The 17,012-nt window shown below is 56.0% G+C and overlaps 1 protein-coding gene across 5 annotated transcripts; it reads right to left on the bottom strand.

Moving 5' to 3' along the window:
• Positions 1–682: 682 nt before the first annotated feature.
• Positions 683–13,755, bottom strand: NAXD (NAD(P)HX dehydratase). 5 transcript variants are annotated; one of them, XR_011259534.1, is made up of 10 exons: positions 13,247–13,454; positions 9,932–10,082; positions 9,144–9,189; positions 8,367–8,455; positions 7,543–7,651; positions 5,313–5,363; positions 5,128–5,232; positions 4,261–4,381; positions 2,293–3,159; positions 683–2,252 (listed from the first exon to the last, which is right to left on the bottom strand). XR_011259534.1 is itself a non-coding variant. In XM_069602028.1 (10 exons), the coding sequence occupies exons 1-10, from the start codon at positions 13,411–13,413 to the stop codon at positions 1,780–1,782; spliced, it is 990 nt and encodes a 329-aa protein (XP_069458129.1). In that variant the 5' UTR covers positions 13,414–13,755; the 3' UTR covers positions 683–1,779. The 5 variants fall into 5 exon arrangements, 4 of the variants coding, with proteins under 4 accessions (XP_069458129.1, XP_069458128.1, XP_069458130.1 ...); XM_069602028.1 differs by having other exon boundaries at positions 683–1,930; positions 3,039–3,159; positions 13,368–13,755; XM_069602027.1 differs by having other exon boundaries at positions 683–1,930; positions 3,039–3,159.
• Between the last annotated feature and the right edge of the window lie 3,257 nt (positions 13,756–17,012).

Below are 17,012 nucleotides of genomic sequence, written 5' to 3'. Positions count from 1 at the left end.
TCTCCCTGTTGTCGCAGGCGGGGAGCCCTAGCTGTGCAGGGCACCAGCAAGAAACGGGGGCCCGCCTGCCGCTCCAGCTCTCAGCCAGGCTCCCGAACTGGCCCACGGCTCTGCACCCAGCAGCAGGACAGCCTGGCAGCCACGTTAACTCCATCACCGACCTTGCTGCCCCGACAGGCAGGGGCTCTTGTTCTAGAGGAGGGGCCTGTTCACAAGCTGGCCTGCAGCGAGGGACCCTGCGGAGCAGAGTGAAACCCCTCAGGGCAGGTGGCTGGCCCCTGGAGGACGCTGACAGGTGCCCAGTCCTGCGGGGGACTGGCCGACGGCCGAGCCGGACCTGCCCTGGGGGCCGCTCTCCTGGGGGTGGTATCCTGCCTGGAGCTGGCGAATGCCCGGGTTTGCAGAGGAGCTGGGGGCAGGCACTCCCTTCATTCAGGAGCATTGCCCAGCTGCCCCGCCAAGCAGAGGGGTGCAGACTCCAGCTGCCCCGTCAAGCAGAGGGGTGCAGAGACGCGGTGGGTCCTGTGACTGCTGCCTTACGTCTTCCATGGGGAGAAGCTGCCACATTCCGGGCTGGTTGGGCAGCTGTGTATTTATCCCCATGTCTGAGAATGTCCTTGCTGAGGACCAAACTGAAGGTGAATTCTGGCTGTTTGAGAAAAAAACACACAACTCTCTCCAGTGAAATCAACCACGTCTGCCCTTTAATAATGACCGTGATTTAGGTATAATTCCCCAAAAGAAGAAAGGTCCACGACAGTAGTGAAGCTTTTCTACGATTAGACGTAAGTGATCCACAGTTTTAAAGAAACCTTAAGTCCAAGCTATTCAAAGCAAGCGGGATCTTTTGTCCGAATGGAGAGCAGGGGTCACTGAGGACAGACATACGGACACGGGCCAGGCCCGCCCTGCAGAAAGCATGTGGATAGCGCACTCAGGGCCACGCGCTGTAATCGACCCCACGGAGAAATGAGACGGGCCACCAAGCGCCACATAGGCTGAGCTGATGCCGACAAGACAGCTCAGTACAGAGAGAGCACGTTCTGAACGTTCCTGAGAGCGCCCCCGCCTCCGCCCCGAGGCAGAGGCCCCGGTGTCCGGCCCCTCCAGCAAGTGCAGGGCAGCTTGGGCCCCCACCTGGGCCCTGACCTGGGAGCCCTGGGCACCCCTCACCAGGGGCCCATCACCACGCCTGCCTTTGCACGGACACGTCAAAGTGAGGTGTCCCAGGGCTGCCCTGCACACTCGGGGGCCAGGCTCCATCATTTACTTTGGTGGCTTCCCCAGGGGCCTCCAGGATTTCCAGTTCTGACAGACCGCTGGCCATTCTGGAAAACATCAGCCAATTAACCAACCAATGCGGAATGTCTCTGCCCAGACGTGTCCGACCTAATAACCGTTTAAAACGGCAAAATGAGCTGAAGAATGAACACCACAGCCTTTGCAGGACCTCAAGTTAAAACATGACTCACAGTTGGGAACGAGAGACAGGACCCCCGTGAGGACCGCTAGTGAGGGCCCTTCTCACAGGAACACGACGCTCAGACGCGGGGTCCGCTCCAGGCAGCAGCGGAGCCCACGGCCCGGCTGAGCCGCCATCACTGCCTCGTCACGCAATTCTTTTCTGACACTACAGAGGCTGAGGAGAGTTCACCAGCACCGTCCCGTATCAGTTTAGGCAGAAAGTGCTAAGCTCCAAACTGGCGTTGTGTCAGCCTGCACAGCGCAGACCTCTTGGAGGCGGCGGGCGGACGGCACCCGCCCTCCAGCAGTTCCAGCTCAGGCCTCGAAGAGCCTGCGGAAGGCGGGCCCGACCTCGGCGACCATGTCAGAGGTGGTGGTGGCGCGTCCGTGCTTCTGGAAGGCCTGCTGGCTGCACTGCCGGGTGAGGGCGCAGGCGCCGAAGGCGGCCACGAGCAGCGGGCTGGGCCTGCGGGGAGAGGTCTCAGGGGCGGCCACCGCACCCCGCACATCCTGCCTGCCGTCCCGGGACCCAGGCTGGTCAGCTCGAGTCTAAGGGCCTCCGAGGCAGCCTCCCCACAGTGAACACGGCCGGTAACCGGGATATGGACGATCCCGACAGACCAGCGTCAGAAACAGCTGTGCACGTGGGAAGGGTCAGGACACGGCTGTCGCCCCAGGTGACCTCACACAGCACCTGGTCAGCGTCAGCGCCCGCTGTGTTCTAGGACCTGGAGGATGCTGCGGCCGGGGACACCTGCTCACTATGTCGCTGAGACCCCCGGGGACACCTGCTCACCACGCCGCTCATACCCCCACCCCCAAGGACACCTGCTCACCGCGTCACTGAGACCCCCAGGGACACCTGCTCACTATGTCGCTGAGACCCCCGAGGACACCTGCTCATCACGTCGCTCATACCCTCCACCTCCCGGGAACACCTGCTCGCCAAGTCGCTTATACCCAACCCCCCCCCCACCCCGGGGACACCTGCTCGCCACACTGCTCACACCCCCCTGGGGACATCTGCTGGCCACGCCCCTCACACCCCCCCGCCCCGGGACACCTGCTTGCCACGTCGCTGGACCCACCAGCACCGTTTGCACACACCCCACGGGTGTGCTGGTCAGGTTTGCGGTGACCCTGCAGCCTGGCACCATCACTGTGGCCAGGATGGGTGAGGAGAGCAGAGGTCTAGTTCCCAAGGGGTGGGGGTGCCCCAGCTCTCTCTATGCCATCTGGGGAGGGAGCCCCCCAGCTCAGAGCCCGAATGCCTCATGGAGACTCATCTGTCAACATGAGCTCCCCCCTCCTGCGTGTCCGCCACGACGACAGCCGTTCTGAGAGCAGGCGCCGCAGAGCCCCGAGCAGCGTCTCCCACACCAGCAGGGGTGGGAGCAGGGAGAACCACCCATGCCCCGGAGGCCATCCACCCAGGGGGACAGGGCTGCTTCCTGTGGCCAGACCAGTGGCAGGGATCAACCTGGCCAGCCCTGGGTGCTTCACCGGGAGCATCCCAGTCTGCTCCTCACTATACGTACGAGCTGCTGAAACAGGAGCAACGAGACAGGACTTACCCGCCAGTCTTCTGGGGGCCGGTCCGGAGGGCCCAGTGTGCCAGGACGCCCAGGGAGCCCGACAGGAGGTCCCCCTGCCCCCCGCACCTGCGGCCGCTGCCCTCCTGGCTGCACACGAGCACTGCGGAGGAGAGGACGCGTTGGGGGCGCCCTCCACCCTCCTCCCCGCCGTCCCCACGTGGCAGCCTCCAGGCAAGCACGGCAGGAGGCCGCCCCTCAAGCAGCACCCAGGGTCTGAGGGGATGAGCACGCCCACCCCAGGGCCCCTGTCCTCCAGGAGACTCGGAGCTGGTGGCACCCCGGCTGGGACTTTTCTGCACCGTGAGAAGTTTCTTTTTCTTTGAAAATGTCTGAAACAGATGTGCCTCTGACTGTGTCAGGGATCAGAGCACCTTCTAGCATCTGAAGAACCCACAGGTCTCAGGGTCCCTCGGAGAACGCTCGCTGGGTCTCCTGTCCAGCGTGTGTGCGCATGTGCGTGTGCGTGGCGTGTGAGTGTGTGCGCGTGGCGTGTGAGTGCGTGTGTGCGCATGTGCGTGGCGTGCGAGTGCGTGCGTGTGGCGTGCGAGTGCGTGCGTGTGGCGTGCGAGTGTGTGCGTGTGGCGTGTGAGTGCGTGTGTGTGGCGTGTGAGTGCGTGTGGCGTGTGAGTGGCGTGTGAGTGCGTGCGAGTGCACACACGTGCCCAGGCCTGTGCTTCTCTGGCCCCTGGTTCCCATGACCCGGTCAGCAGCCCTGCGTGTCCAGCTGTCTGGCCACTGCCCGCTGGGCCTGGCGCCACCGGGGGGCTGTACCAGCGGGAGGGCCCTGCAGGGAGCAGAGGTGCTGCGCGCTGAGCCCGGAGCCCCGCTGAGGGCACGGGCAGGCGGCCCCCAAGGCTGTGCTTGGTGCCCGGGGGCTCCCGCGCCACCAGCTGCTCCCTGGCGTCTCCTTTCTGGGCGCTCTTGTGAACTGAACGAGCAGCAGGCACTCAGTGCCCGCGTCCGTCTGCCGTGGGGGGCCCTCCATGGGCCGTCGCACACAGCAGGGAAGGAGCATCCGCCGCCATGCCGGGGCCAGCCCGGGCCAGCACGCCCCACCAAGACCACCTCCCTGTGCAGAACACCGAGCGACAGGGCAAAGCCAGGCTTCCCGAGGGTGCGGACAAGCGGTCCTCCTGGGGCTGGTGCCCAGTGTGGCTGTGCCAACTGGCTGAGATGCGGGGTGGCGTCTGCACCCACTCACCCTGCTCGCCGTCAGAGATCACGTCCTGCTCCCCCTTCTGCATCACGGTGACGTTGCCCAGGGCCTGGCTGAGTCTCAGCACCGCTCCGTGACGGTCCCCGCCCTCCAGGGGCGCCCCCAGCTAGACAGGACCAGAGACATGGGCCTCATGGGACACGGGAGAGCCTGTCTGCCCGGGGCCCGGCTCATCTAGGGGCCTGCCTGGCACCTGCCAACGGCCAGACAAGCCGGGCCCTGAGGCCCAGGCCATCCGCGCTCCAGGCGGACAGCAACACAGCCCTCGGGGCAGAAACCGCCCGCCCCGACCTGGTCCTGGCGGAGTCAGGGCCCCGGCCCATGGCAGGGAGTCTGCAGGTTTGCCCGAGTGACGCAGCTCTGAAGGATAAAGAGCAGACGCACATGGGCGAACACGTAGGACGCTGGGTGGACAGATGCAGCTGACCCTTCAACAATTTCGGTGTGAATGGCTCGGTCCTTACATGTGAGCTTTCTTCCACAGTAACTACGATCAGCCTGGCCGAGTCCACGGAGGCAGAGCGGCAGGTGTGGAGGAAGCGCGCGGAGCGAGGGCCGGCTGGCCGACCCTCAGGCTCTCAGCGGCGTGCAGGCAGCACCTAGCCCCATGCTGTGCGGTCAGTGGTGCGGTTTGATCTCGTCCTCAAAAACCCTATGACGTGGACCCCATCCCACCCCACCTCTCAGAGGAGGGCATGCGGGGCAGGGACGAAGCAATCGCCCGGGAGGGGGGGGTGCCTGGAGGCCAGGCTGACCCCCGAGTCCACCACCCAGGTTTCACCCCGTCAAGGACGCTGACCGGAGGATGCTCTGGAGTGCATGCAGTCACCTGCCTGTGCCTGGCTGACTCACCACGGCCTCGGACAGTCTGCCGAACTCCACGTGGTTGGGGGTGAGGACCGCCTTCTGGTAGCCCTGGATGAGGGCTGGCTGCTGGGCAATAAGCCAGAGCCCGTCCTGCGGACGAGGACGCGGGTCATTCAGGAGCGGCCGAGGGGGCTGCGGTGAGGAGGGGGCAGGGCAGGGGCCACACTCACTGCGTCGATGACCACGGGGACGCCCCTGGCCTTGGATGCTTCTAGAATGCCCTGCAAGAAAGGCAGGCAGCTAAGCACTGAGCCCGTCGCCTGAGGAAAGCTGAAACAGCAGTTCCGACGGACTCCACACCAGGCCATCAACACACACCCGGGACTCATTAAGCAAGTGTGAAACACAGTGAGAAGAGCCCTCTGCAGGGCCGGCCTGAACTCTGAACACGTGAGCCACAGGACCAGCACTGGTGCTGGCTCTCAGGCCAGTCCACGGAGGCCGACCCCCAGCCAGCATCTCCAAACTCCCAACAGTTGCGGACCCGCGGGATTCGGGGTCAGAAACCTGACGCCTCAAGAAGCGCCCAGCTCTTCTGTTTTTACGCACCTCTCGTACGTCACATTTCATGAGTCTTTAAGTGTGACCGTGACCGTCAACAGTGAACGAGGCTCGACGCGAGTGTCCTAAAGCCGACTGTGGCGATGCCTGCGAACTCCGTGAACACACCGCCAGCCCGGCAACCGCGCCCTTTAAGTGACTGGGCGCTATGCCCTGTGAAAACCTTCCTAAAATCGCCGAAAGGAAAAGCAGGAACCTGAATCCCGAAGAAACCCCCTCCCTCCCTGAGGTGGCCGCGCAGCAGGGGCTCGCTTTATTTACTGAGGTTGCTACAGGCCGTTTAGTCCATTCACTGAAAGGGTACAGTAAGCAGCCATCACCACAATCAGTTTCAGGATGACATTCTCATCAGCCGAGAAAGGAGCCCCATACCCGTCCTGCCCAGGTGCAGACAGGCTGTTGCACAGATCACGCCAACAGCGAACTCGCTCAGGAAAGACCTACTGAGCATCTATGATTAGGCAGCACCCGAGGGAGCCGAGAGGGGGCGAGCAGAGGGCACGCCCGCCTGCTAGCTGGGGCCCGGTCGGGGCCACAGACATGCCAGCAGGTCTATGCTGGCTCACTCCCAATCTCTAACTCACGCTGCAGAGTAGCTTTTTTTTTTAAAGATAAACACACTAAACGTTTTATTATGAATTTCTGAAAATAACAAAGAACTTTAAGCACAGAGAACCCTGCCTTTCATCACCTTAAATTCATCCCCAACCCCTCTTGATACAGATTATGGTTTCACGTCTCCATAAAAATCACTTTTATTTTAGTTTTCTGGATACAGTATTCCTTGACTGAGCACAGCCCACGTGTCTGTAAGACGGTTCTACGAAAACATTAAAGTTAAGGTATTCCAGGCAGATAACATGTCAAAGTTTGCTTGCGTGCTTGCCATCTGGGTGGGTGAGGACAGGCCCTCCACACGGACCGTCTGTAAACAAGCACCCCCTGGCATCAGTCGCCGCCCTCGGCAGCTCGGTCCCTGGGGGGCCGGCAGCGGGTCTGTGGCTCCAGGACACGCGCTGAGAGGCTGCGGGAGGGGCGCCCCCGACCACACCGTGTGCGGTAACTGGGCCGACTGTCGACACCAGCGTCACAGACGCGTGTCCTGGGCAGCCCTGCCCCGCCTGTGGCGGCCGCGGGCCCTGCTCAGCGACAGGCCGCAGGCTTGAGGACGCGGCGTCTCTGGCCCCAGCTTCCACTCCAAAGGCTGGAACGACGAGTCGTGGAAGGGGCCCCGAGGACATTCAGGTTCTCACTGAATTCTGCCAAAGCCCACACATGCCTGCCCTTCACCCGCTTTACCCATCGGACGGCTCGGGAAGGACGGCTGCACACACACCTCCACCAAATGCACGCTTGCGCGTCCTGTGAGATCATCAGAACGCAGAAGCACCCCCTCCCCCGGGTCACGGTGACAGGGAAGCCCCCGGGCACCAGCTGTTCTGAGTCCCGCACCAACCAAGCCCGTGCAGAGCGCTCCGCAAACGTGGCTCTCTGTGACCGGGGCGCGCCGCCCTCACAGGAGCGCCAGACCTCAAGCTGAGCAGGCTGCTGGTGGCCCCAGCAGGGAGGGCACCGCGAGCATGACCCGAGCCAGGCCACTGCGAACGCTGCTTGGCCCCAACGCCGGGACCTGCATCACGCCGGGACCCGCAGAGCCCGCCCAGCCACAGCACGAGGGCCCGCGCCCCGCAGGGAGCTCGCCCAGCGGGTCTTGCTCTACGTGCATCTCTCACACCCCTTCCTGCTCCGTCCCCAAACCCCAACTCCCCCACCACAGGACGACTAGCAGCAAGAGACTTCCCGTGACCAAAGCAGGCTCCCGGGAGAGGCCGTGGCTACCTTGACGTTTTCCAGCAGAGCGTCATCCCTGCCGAGGCCGGGCCCCACCACCAGGGCGTGCAGTCGAGGCAGCCACTGCTCCATTTCATGGACGGCCTCCGGGCTGTCCCTGAACAAGAAGAGACATGTCGGCGGCTTATTTTTGTGTTCATTTCCTTTATTAATCCAACTACAGACTTTGGCAGATTTCCCCCAGGGTCCTTTTCCTGTCCCAGGACCTGAGCTGGGGCTCCTCCAGGACCCTCCACTCGGCTCTCCACTTGGCTGCAGGATGCCCTCCTGGCCTCCCTCACGCCCACTGCCCCCCACTCCCATCTGCTCCGTGCTGCCTCCACACCAGGCCCTCCCCCCACACCCACACCCCTGCCTCCCAGTTTAAACACCATCCACCCGGCCCTTCTCCTCCGCAGGGCACCCCCAGGACCCGACAAGCGCCTCCCAGTGGGACCCCTGCCACTCCTGGGCCCCAAGGGCTTATTCTCAACAGTGGCCTGACAAGCCTTTTACAGCATCAGGCTCCAGCAGAGCCCCTGTGGCGTTCACAAGGCTGGGCGGGCACTTGCAGAAGCCGTGGGCTCCCGTCTCATGTGAGTGACGCCAAAGCCCTTTCGACGAAGCACATGGCCACCTGTCCAGTCGCCAGGCAGTCCTGAGCGCCTCCAGCGGGAGCACCTACGCCCTTTCCCCACTGCCCCGTGCCCGTGGGCCACACTGGATGCCATGCCCAGTGCCACTGCCCGCCACCAGCCCACGCACAACCACACCGGCCTTGCGCACACCCCGAGTTCCCTGTCCAGGGACGCCTGTGGCCCCGCCCCACTCACAGAATGGGGTGCACGATCAGCTCCGGGCTGTAGGACTTTATCACGGGCGCGGCCTCCTGGGTGCAGAACACGTGGGACAGATCCGCGCCCTGGGGAGGGGCACAGCAGGCCGGCTCAGGCAGGACTCGCCTGACAGACACGCAGAGCGCGCAGCCCTGCCGCAACCGCCCCGACCCGCAGCACAGTCCGCAGGTGCGCCGGCCGCCGCAGCTCGCCCCCCGCCAGGAGGCGGGTGAGAAGGCCCTGGCCAGTGGCAGAGCCTGAGAAAGGCCTGGAAGGAAAGGCCGACACCGCTGCCACCCAAGAAGAGCCTGGCGTGCTGCAGTCCAGGGGGTGGCAAAGAGCCGGACATGACTGAGCGACTGACTGAGCAAGGGGCAGGTCAGCAGCCATCAGACGGCGTCACTGTGAGGTCTGTGGGCTGCAGGGTCCACCTCACGGTTCCCGGGCCGCCAGGCCTTTGGGATGCGCGTGATCAAAATGTCCGGGCTGTGGCCACAGTGAAAAGGTGTCCACTGCTTGTGCGAGGCTTGAAAAGGCAGCCCGGGATCACTGTGGCAAGGGGCACTTCTAATAAAACCTGAATTTAAGAGAAACTCCATCTGAGTTCCTCTGTGGCTATACAAAAGGTCAGGGTAGCTTTAAAGGTGTCTCTCCCCCGAGGTTACCTGAAACGTTATTTAGATTTCTATCAGAAAACATCTGTTGCCGTCATATTTAAAAGATCTGACACTTTCACTTAAAAAATCCTAACAAAGAAGCTATAAGCAAACTTACCACTTTGAGAGCTGAGATTGCTGCAAAATAGGGGGCTCCAGTGTACCTAAGGAAATATTCACAGTCAAAAGTGAGAATGAGGCAAGCACTACTCCAGATCTCAACAGGAAAATTATCTCCTAGTACATACTAGTTCAGCAAGATTTCTATCAACTGAAAAAAACTTATTCAATTCCAGGAATAATTAATTGCAAAATATAATACCATCTACAATATCAACAAAAATCATAAACTTTCTAGGAATTAACCTTATCAAAACACATGGTAACTGTACAGGGAAAAATTTAAAACCTGTTAAAGTATAGCAGAGATGGACACTTGATGAGATGACTTAACATGATAAAGACAACACTTCTCTCTAGACTAATAGAGACATAGAAAGCACTGGAGTTACCAGAAATGCCCACAGGAACACCAACTGAACAAGACGGGTTCTGTTGGCAAGGAGGATGGGTAGGGATGCGTGCTGGGGGAAAACCAAAAGACAAAAAATCGGGAGGTCTGAGAAGCCAGCGAGAGTTCGCCAGAGGCCTCTGCAGAGAGGGAGTGTGCTCAAGGTGATCACGGACCCCCTGGACTGGCCGGTGCCCCAGGGGCAGGACCCAGCCCGAGAGGAACAGCGAGCGGAGGCCACGGTCACCTTGCCCCGTCAGGGCCCCTGCTTTCTCTGCTGTTCAATCAAACGTTCCTCACGGGAAAATACTGTCATAGCATCAGCTGACACTTGGGAATGATTCCTGGAATCCAACTAGACAGACAGACGGATGGGTGGATGACGCATCACTTACTCCCGGCAGCCTCCCACCACGCCGATCCTTCCATCCTGCCCTTTGTGCTTCTTGGTGGTTAGGGGAGGGACCACATTTCTCACCAGCTGTAAAGTATTTTCCATGTCCTTTACTGAGTGTGCTTTATGCAGTGAAAATGCTCTTTTTAACGCTGAAAAACAGGGAAATGTTCAGAAAGAAAAACAGCTATCAATATATATATATAAAAATAGAGGCGTTAATCAAAATACTTCCCAAAGCTGACTTAACATGAACGCTGCAGCCTTTCAGTCAGTGGCCTCATGATTTCCTTTCCATAAGAAAATGAGGTTTAGAGGTAACACAACACTAACACCTGTGGTTAGGCACCAGATTTACTCTGAAATGTATCGGACGCCTTGGAAATCTACTTAACCCTTCAGAAAGCTTTCCTAAATGCACTGGTACTCACTGAGCTACACATATTCACCCCATCTCCCCACAGGCGTGCTGGGCCTCTTCTCCCCTCTGTTACCTTCCACTGTCTACTCAAGCCAGACAGGTTCATGTTCTTCTCAATTTAGTTTCCTAGTCTTGGCTCCCATACTCAGTTAAAGATACTAATCGAGAATCTAATCAACTGGAAATGGCATTCTAAGTAAAGAACACATCTCACACTGGGCTCAAAGTGGTTTTCCACTTTTCTGGCCATGCCACAAGGCACACAGCATCTTAGTTCCCTGACCCGAGACTGAACCTCTGCCCCCCTCCTCCCCCCACAGTGGAAGCATGGAATCGTAATCGCAGTTCAGTCTGACCCCTGAACTGTCTATAAACAGCCGATTTTCATCGGCCTTTCTTGAAAAACTTCCTGCGCTGTATGTCTGCCATTTTATTTAAGACATCTGAACTGTGAGAGAAATTCTATGTTCCATGGAGCCCAACGTATAAAGAGGCAATAAAGCACGCATTTTCTCCAGAATTAAAGGATCTTTGCTGATACGAACAATACTTTCACATAAAAGGCATCCAATATTTTTATCTTCCCATTATCTCAGCAGTGGAGAAAAACTACACGTGGGTCATAAGTTCAAGTGAAGACCAGAGGCTGACTCAGCTCCATACTGTAAAACAGCTTTATCTTAATATTGCTCATACTGTTTTACCTTTCATTCAACAAAACTATTCAAGGAATATTCTTCAGTGAGTAGATGTAAATGACTCCTTAGTTGATACATCAGATGCTTAGACCCCAAGATGCAAAAAGAATATTAATTATTATCCAACCAAACACCTTCCCACTTTCTTCCAAATCAACACAGGATTAAAACTCCAAACAGAACCACTATAAACCTTTGGCCATGAAAAGGCACAGGAAGGCTTGCTCAACCATCAGCCTAGCCACTGACCCTCAATTCCGGCCCAACTTCACACGCCACCGAGGTGCTGGGCCAACAACCAGCTCTCACTCCTCGCCCCTGCCTCAGTCCCATCTGCACCTCAAATTCCCAGCCACGCACCGTCTTCCCACCGTGCACAGTGGCTGGGAGACACACCTGCGTGGGCACCCCGGCCAGCTGCAGGACGGGAACCTAGGCTGTTACAGAACTTAAGGGCGGCCCTGCTGACCACTGACGGCCATCTGTGCGGTACCTGTTTCAACATGACTGGTCAATGTGAGCACATCAGAGAAAGGCCGCCCCTCCAAACACCCCAGAACAGTAAACACGGGTACTTTCTAAACACTGGAAGCTGAACCCAAACTTACCAGTCACTCAAGGATTACTCTGGGTTCCTTACAATATTCTGGCTTTATCAGTTATCATTACTTTAACCTAAGCACCTGGCTACACACACAATACCGCTAAGGCTACCCCTCTGCCTCTGCAGAATGCTGTGGGCAGGGTTCCCACCTGTGACTTAAGGGCTGGACTCCACCCTCAACCACCTCGGACAGAGTCTGGCACAAAATAAGCCACTCAGTAGATGTCTGATGAATTAAAGGCATCGTGGTTCACTCTTTAGCGGAAGCCAGTTTATCCTTCTTTTACAGACAAGGAACCTGAGAGTCAGAGAGAGACCTGCGAAGACGCCACCGTTACGAGTGGATAAGCCTGGGCAGAACACGACGTTGCACCAAAACGCTGTCATTTTCAGGCAGAAAAAAAATTTAATTAAAAAAAAGTCAATCACACCACCAACCAAAAAACAAGTCAAATGCTTCTCATGTGCCTTCTGAAAGCAATCTGTGATGGGTTAAAAAAAAAAAATCACTGCTGGAAAAAAAAAATCATATCACTGTTGAGAAGTACACTAGTTTTCGTTACCTGCAACTGTATGAAGGCAAAGCACAACTCACACGGCTCATCCATAACATTCACCTGAGATGAACAGTGTTCCAGAAAGAGCCGAAGGAAGATCAACTAGATTTCCCTACACTCCACAGAGAAGCAAGTTTCAGCTAGCTCTCCAACACACACCATTTGGACTTTCTCACAGAAATGCTGAAAACAGACACAGCAAACCTAAGGATAAAAAGGCCTTGAGGAGAGGCAACCTGAAATCTGCCCCATTAAGAAATTTGTCTTCATACAATTCTGAATCTGGAGGAACGGGTCAAACCTGTCTGGTTTTTGTTTGTGTTAAACGAATGTGGCTGAGGAAAGTTGAATAGATTTCTTTACTCTGGGCTGTTTTCTAGAATGACTCGCCACTCACAACTGTGCGGATCTCCAACAATTTCATGTGAACTGTGGCTGATTTGGAACCAGTGGCAACAATCTTTAAATTAACCTGGAGATGCCAGAAGGCCAGGAGGGGAAGTCAATGACCTGCAATTCTGTTTTTTGTTGTTTTTTTTTGTCTGGTAAAAAGTTCAGCAAGTTGGCCTAATGATGAAACCTCAAGCCGACTCAGAAAATCTTTGCCAGACCGCAGCAGAGTGTACGGATTTTAGACAAATAGCGACCAACAAGATATCTCCAAACAAACCGCGGCAGAGGTCGTGGGGGGCCTGGGCGGGCGTCCCGGGGCAGCGCGGCAGCGGAGGGACCTGGGTGCCAGGCAGCCCCGCAGCTCTGCCCCGGGTCTCCCCGCTCCGGCCCCTGCCTGGGGGGAGCCTGGCTCACAGCCCCCTCTTCACAGCAGGATCCCCACGCCGCCGTGACAAGGGAGGCCCCCGGCCAAGCGACGGCGTGAAGAGCGTCTCCAAAGCCTCGTGAGGCAACGCCGCGAACACCGAGGGCGCGCTCGCCCGGCGCGCCTGCTCCGCCTCCCGCCTCTGCGGCAGCCGCGGCCGGGCCCTCGGGGTCGCTCGGCGGCCGGCGGCGCCCCCCGCCCGGCCCCGCCGCCGCGTACCTGCGTCCAGCGGCGGCCCGTAGAGCGCCAGCGCGGCCGAGAGCACCGCCACCACGGCGGCGCCGGCGGCCGCGGCCCCTGCCCGGACGGCCATGCCCCGGAAGGCCGCGAGCGCGCTTACCTGGCCGGCAGCCCCGGACCGCCCGGCAGCCGGGACCCACCGCCATCCGCGGACTTCCGGGCTCCCGGCCGCCCCCGCGCCGCCTCGGGGACCGCCGCTGCGGCGGACTTCCGGGCTCCCAGTCGCCCCCGCGCGGCCGCAGGCGTCTCAGCTCTCTGCCGACTTCCGAGCTGCGCGGCCCGCGCTCTAGCCTTCAGCCGGGCTCCGGCTCCCGGGGTCTCTGACCCGGGCCCGCTGCACCACGGGCTGGCCTCCGCCGGCCCCTGAGGACTGTTTTGATTTGTTTTTGTTTTTTTTTTAAAGAAGTATTTATTTTATTTATTTGGCTGCACCAGATCTTAGCCGACAAAGGTCAGTCTAGTCAGTTCAGCTCAGTCGCTCAGTCGTGTCCGACTCTTTCCGACCCCATGAATCGCAGCACGCCAGGCCTCCCTGTCCATCACCAATTCCCGGAGTTTTCTCAGACTCACGTCCATCGAGTCGGTGATGCCATCCAGCCATCTCATCCTCGGTTGTCCCCTTCTCCTCCTGCCCCCAATCCCTCCCAGCATCAGAGTCTTTTCCAATGAGTCAACCCTTCGCATGAGGTGGCCAAAGTACTGGAGTTTCAGCTTTAGCATCATTCCTTCCAAAGAAATCCCAGGGCTGATCTTCCTCAGAATGGACTGGTTGGATCTCCTTGCAGTCCAAGGGACGCTCAAGAGTCTTCTCCAACACTGCAATTCAAAAGCATCAATTCTTCAGCGCTCAGCCTTCTTCACAGTCCAACTCTCACATCCATACATGACCACAGGAAAAACCATAGCCTTGACTAGACGGACCTTAGTCGGCAAAGTAATGTCTCTGCTTTTGAATATGCTGTCTAGGTTGGTCATAACTTTCCTTCCAAGGAGTAAGTGTCTTAATTTCATGACTGCAGTCACCATCTACAGTGATTTTGGAGCCACCAAAAAATAAAGTCTGACACTGTTTCCACTGTTTCCCCATCTATTTCCCATGAAGTGATGGGACCAGATGCCATGATCTTCGTTTTCTGAATGTGGAGCTTTAAGCCAACTTTTTCACTCTCCTCTTTCACTTTCATCAAGAGACTTTTTAGGTCCTCTTCACTTTCTGCCATAAGGGTGGTATCATCTGCATATCTGAGGTTATTGATATTTCTCCTGGCAATCTTGATTCCAGCTTGTGTTTCTTCCAGTCCAGCGTTTCTCATGATGTACTCTGCATATAAGTTAAATAAGCAGGGTGACAGTATACAGCCTTGACATACTCCTTTTCCTATTTGGAACCAGTCTGTTGTTCCATGTCCAATTCTAACTGTTGCTTCCTTACCTGCATACAGATTTCTCAAGAGGCAGGTCAGGTGGTCTGGTATTCCCATCTCTTTCAGGATTTTCCACAGTTTATTGTGATCCACACAGTCAAAGGCTTTGGCATAGTCAATAAAGCAGAAGTAGATATTTTTCTGGAACTCTCTTTCTTTTTCGATGATCCAGCAGATGTTGGCAATTTGATCTCTGGTTCCTCTGCCTTTTCTAAAACCAGCTTGAACATCAGGGAGTTCACGGTTCATGTATTGCTGAAGCCTGGCTTGGAGAATTTTGAGCATTACTTTACTAGCATGTGAGATGAGTGCAATTGTGCAGTAGTTTGAGCATTCTTTGGCATTGCCTTTCTTTGGGATTGGAATGAAAACTGACCTTTTCCAGTCCTGTGGCCACTGCTGAGTTTTCCAGATTTGCTGGCATATTGAGTGCAGCACTTTCACAGTATCATTTTTCAGGATTTGAAAAAGCTCAACTGGGATTCCATCACCTCCACTAGCTTTGTTCATAGTGATGCTTTCTAAAGCCCACTTGACTTCACATTCCAAGATGTCTGGCTCTAGATTAGTGATCACATCATCATGATTATCTGGGTCATGAAGATCTTTTTTGTACAGTTCTTCTGTGTATTCTTGCCACCTCTTTATAATATCTTCTGCTTCTGTTAGGTCCATACCATTTCTGTCCTTTATCGAGCCCATCTTTTCATGTAATGTTCCCTTGGTAGCTCTAATTTTCTTGAAGAGATCTCTAGTCTTTCCCATTCTGTTCTTTTCCTCTATTTCTTTGCATTGATCACTGAAGAAGGCTTTCTTATCTCTTTTTGCTATTATTTGGAACTCTGCATTCAGATGCTTGTATCTTTCCTTTTCTCCTTTGCTTTTCGCCTCTTCTTTTCACAGCTATTTGTAAGTCCTCCCCAGACAGCCATTTTGCTTTTTTGCATTTCTTTTCCATGAGGATGGTCTTGATCCCTGTCTCCTGTACAATGTCACGAACCTCATTCCATAGTTCATCAGACACTCTGTCTATCAGATCTAGGCCCTGAAATCTATTTCTCACTTCTACTGTATAATCATAAGGGATTTGATTTAGGTCATACCTGAATGGTCTAGTGGTTTTCCCTACTTTCTTCGATTTGAGTCTGAATTTGGTCATAAGGAGTTCATGATCTGAGCCATAGTCAGCTCCTGGTCTTGTTTTTGTTGACTGTATAGAGTTTCTCCATCTTTGGCTGCAAAGAATAGAATCAGTCTGGTTTTGGTGTTGCCCATCTGGTGATGTCCATGTGTAGAGTCTTCTCTTGTGTTGTTGGAAGAGGGTGTTTGCTATGACCAGTGCATTTTCTTGGCAAAACTCTATTAGTCTTTGCCCTGCTTCATTCTGCATTCCAAGGCCAAATTTGCCTGTTACTCCAGGTGTTTCTTGCCTTCCTACTTTTGCATTCCAGTCCCCTATAATGAAAAGGACATCTCTTTTGGGTGTTAGTTCTAAAAGGTCTTGTAGGTCGGTTTTTCCAGTAGTCATGTGTGGATGTGAGAATTGGACTGTAAAGAAAGCCGAGCGCCGAAGAATTGATGCTTTTGAACTGTGGTGTTAGAGAAGACTCTTGAGAGTCCCTTGGACTGCAAGGAGATCCAACCAGTCCATCCTAAAGGAGATCAGTCCTGGGTGTTCACTGGAAGGACTGATGCTAAAGCTGAAACTCCAATACTTCGGCCACCTGATGTGAAGAACTGACTCATTGGAAAAGACCCTGATGCTGGGAAAGATTGAGGGCAAGAGAAGGGAACGACAGAAGATGAGATGGTGTGATGGCATCGCCGACTCGATGGACATGAGTTTGAGTAAGCTCTGGGAGTTGGTGATGGACAAGGAAGCCTGGTATACTGCAGTCCATGGGGTCACAAAGAGTTCGGACACGACTGAGTGACTGAATGGAACTGATCTTGGTTGGTGCATATAGGATCTAGTTCCCTGACCAGGGGTCAAATCCCAGCCCCCTACCCTGGGAGCATGGAGTCTTAGCCGCTGAACCACCAGGGAAGTCCCTCAGCAGCTTTCTTAAAAACATGAATAAAATAATCAGTGAAAACTTAGATTCTGTTACTGGTCAGCTTAGCTGTGACTGATCCTCTACCGCAGCTGTTGCTACATCAGTAGGAGGGCCAGGATGAACTTCTGTAATTTCACTGTGACCTCTGCTCATTGGTCGGTTTGATGAGATCAGGGAACAGAATCATTATTAAAATCTGTGATGATGAAAGCGCTGCTCACGTTTGTCCCGTTTGCAGAGGGCGTTGTGTGTGTTGTCACTTTC

This window comes from Ovis canadensis, chromosome 10 (genome assembly GCF_042477335.2).
Source record: "Ovis canadensis isolate MfBH-ARS-UI-01 breed Bighorn chromosome 10, ARS-UI_OviCan_v2, whole genome shotgun sequence".
NCBI lineage: Eukaryota > Metazoa > Chordata > Mammalia > Artiodactyla > Bovidae > Ovis > Ovis canadensis.
Note: the sequence above shows the minus strand (reverse complement) of the source record. Positions and strands in the feature narration are given on the sequence as shown.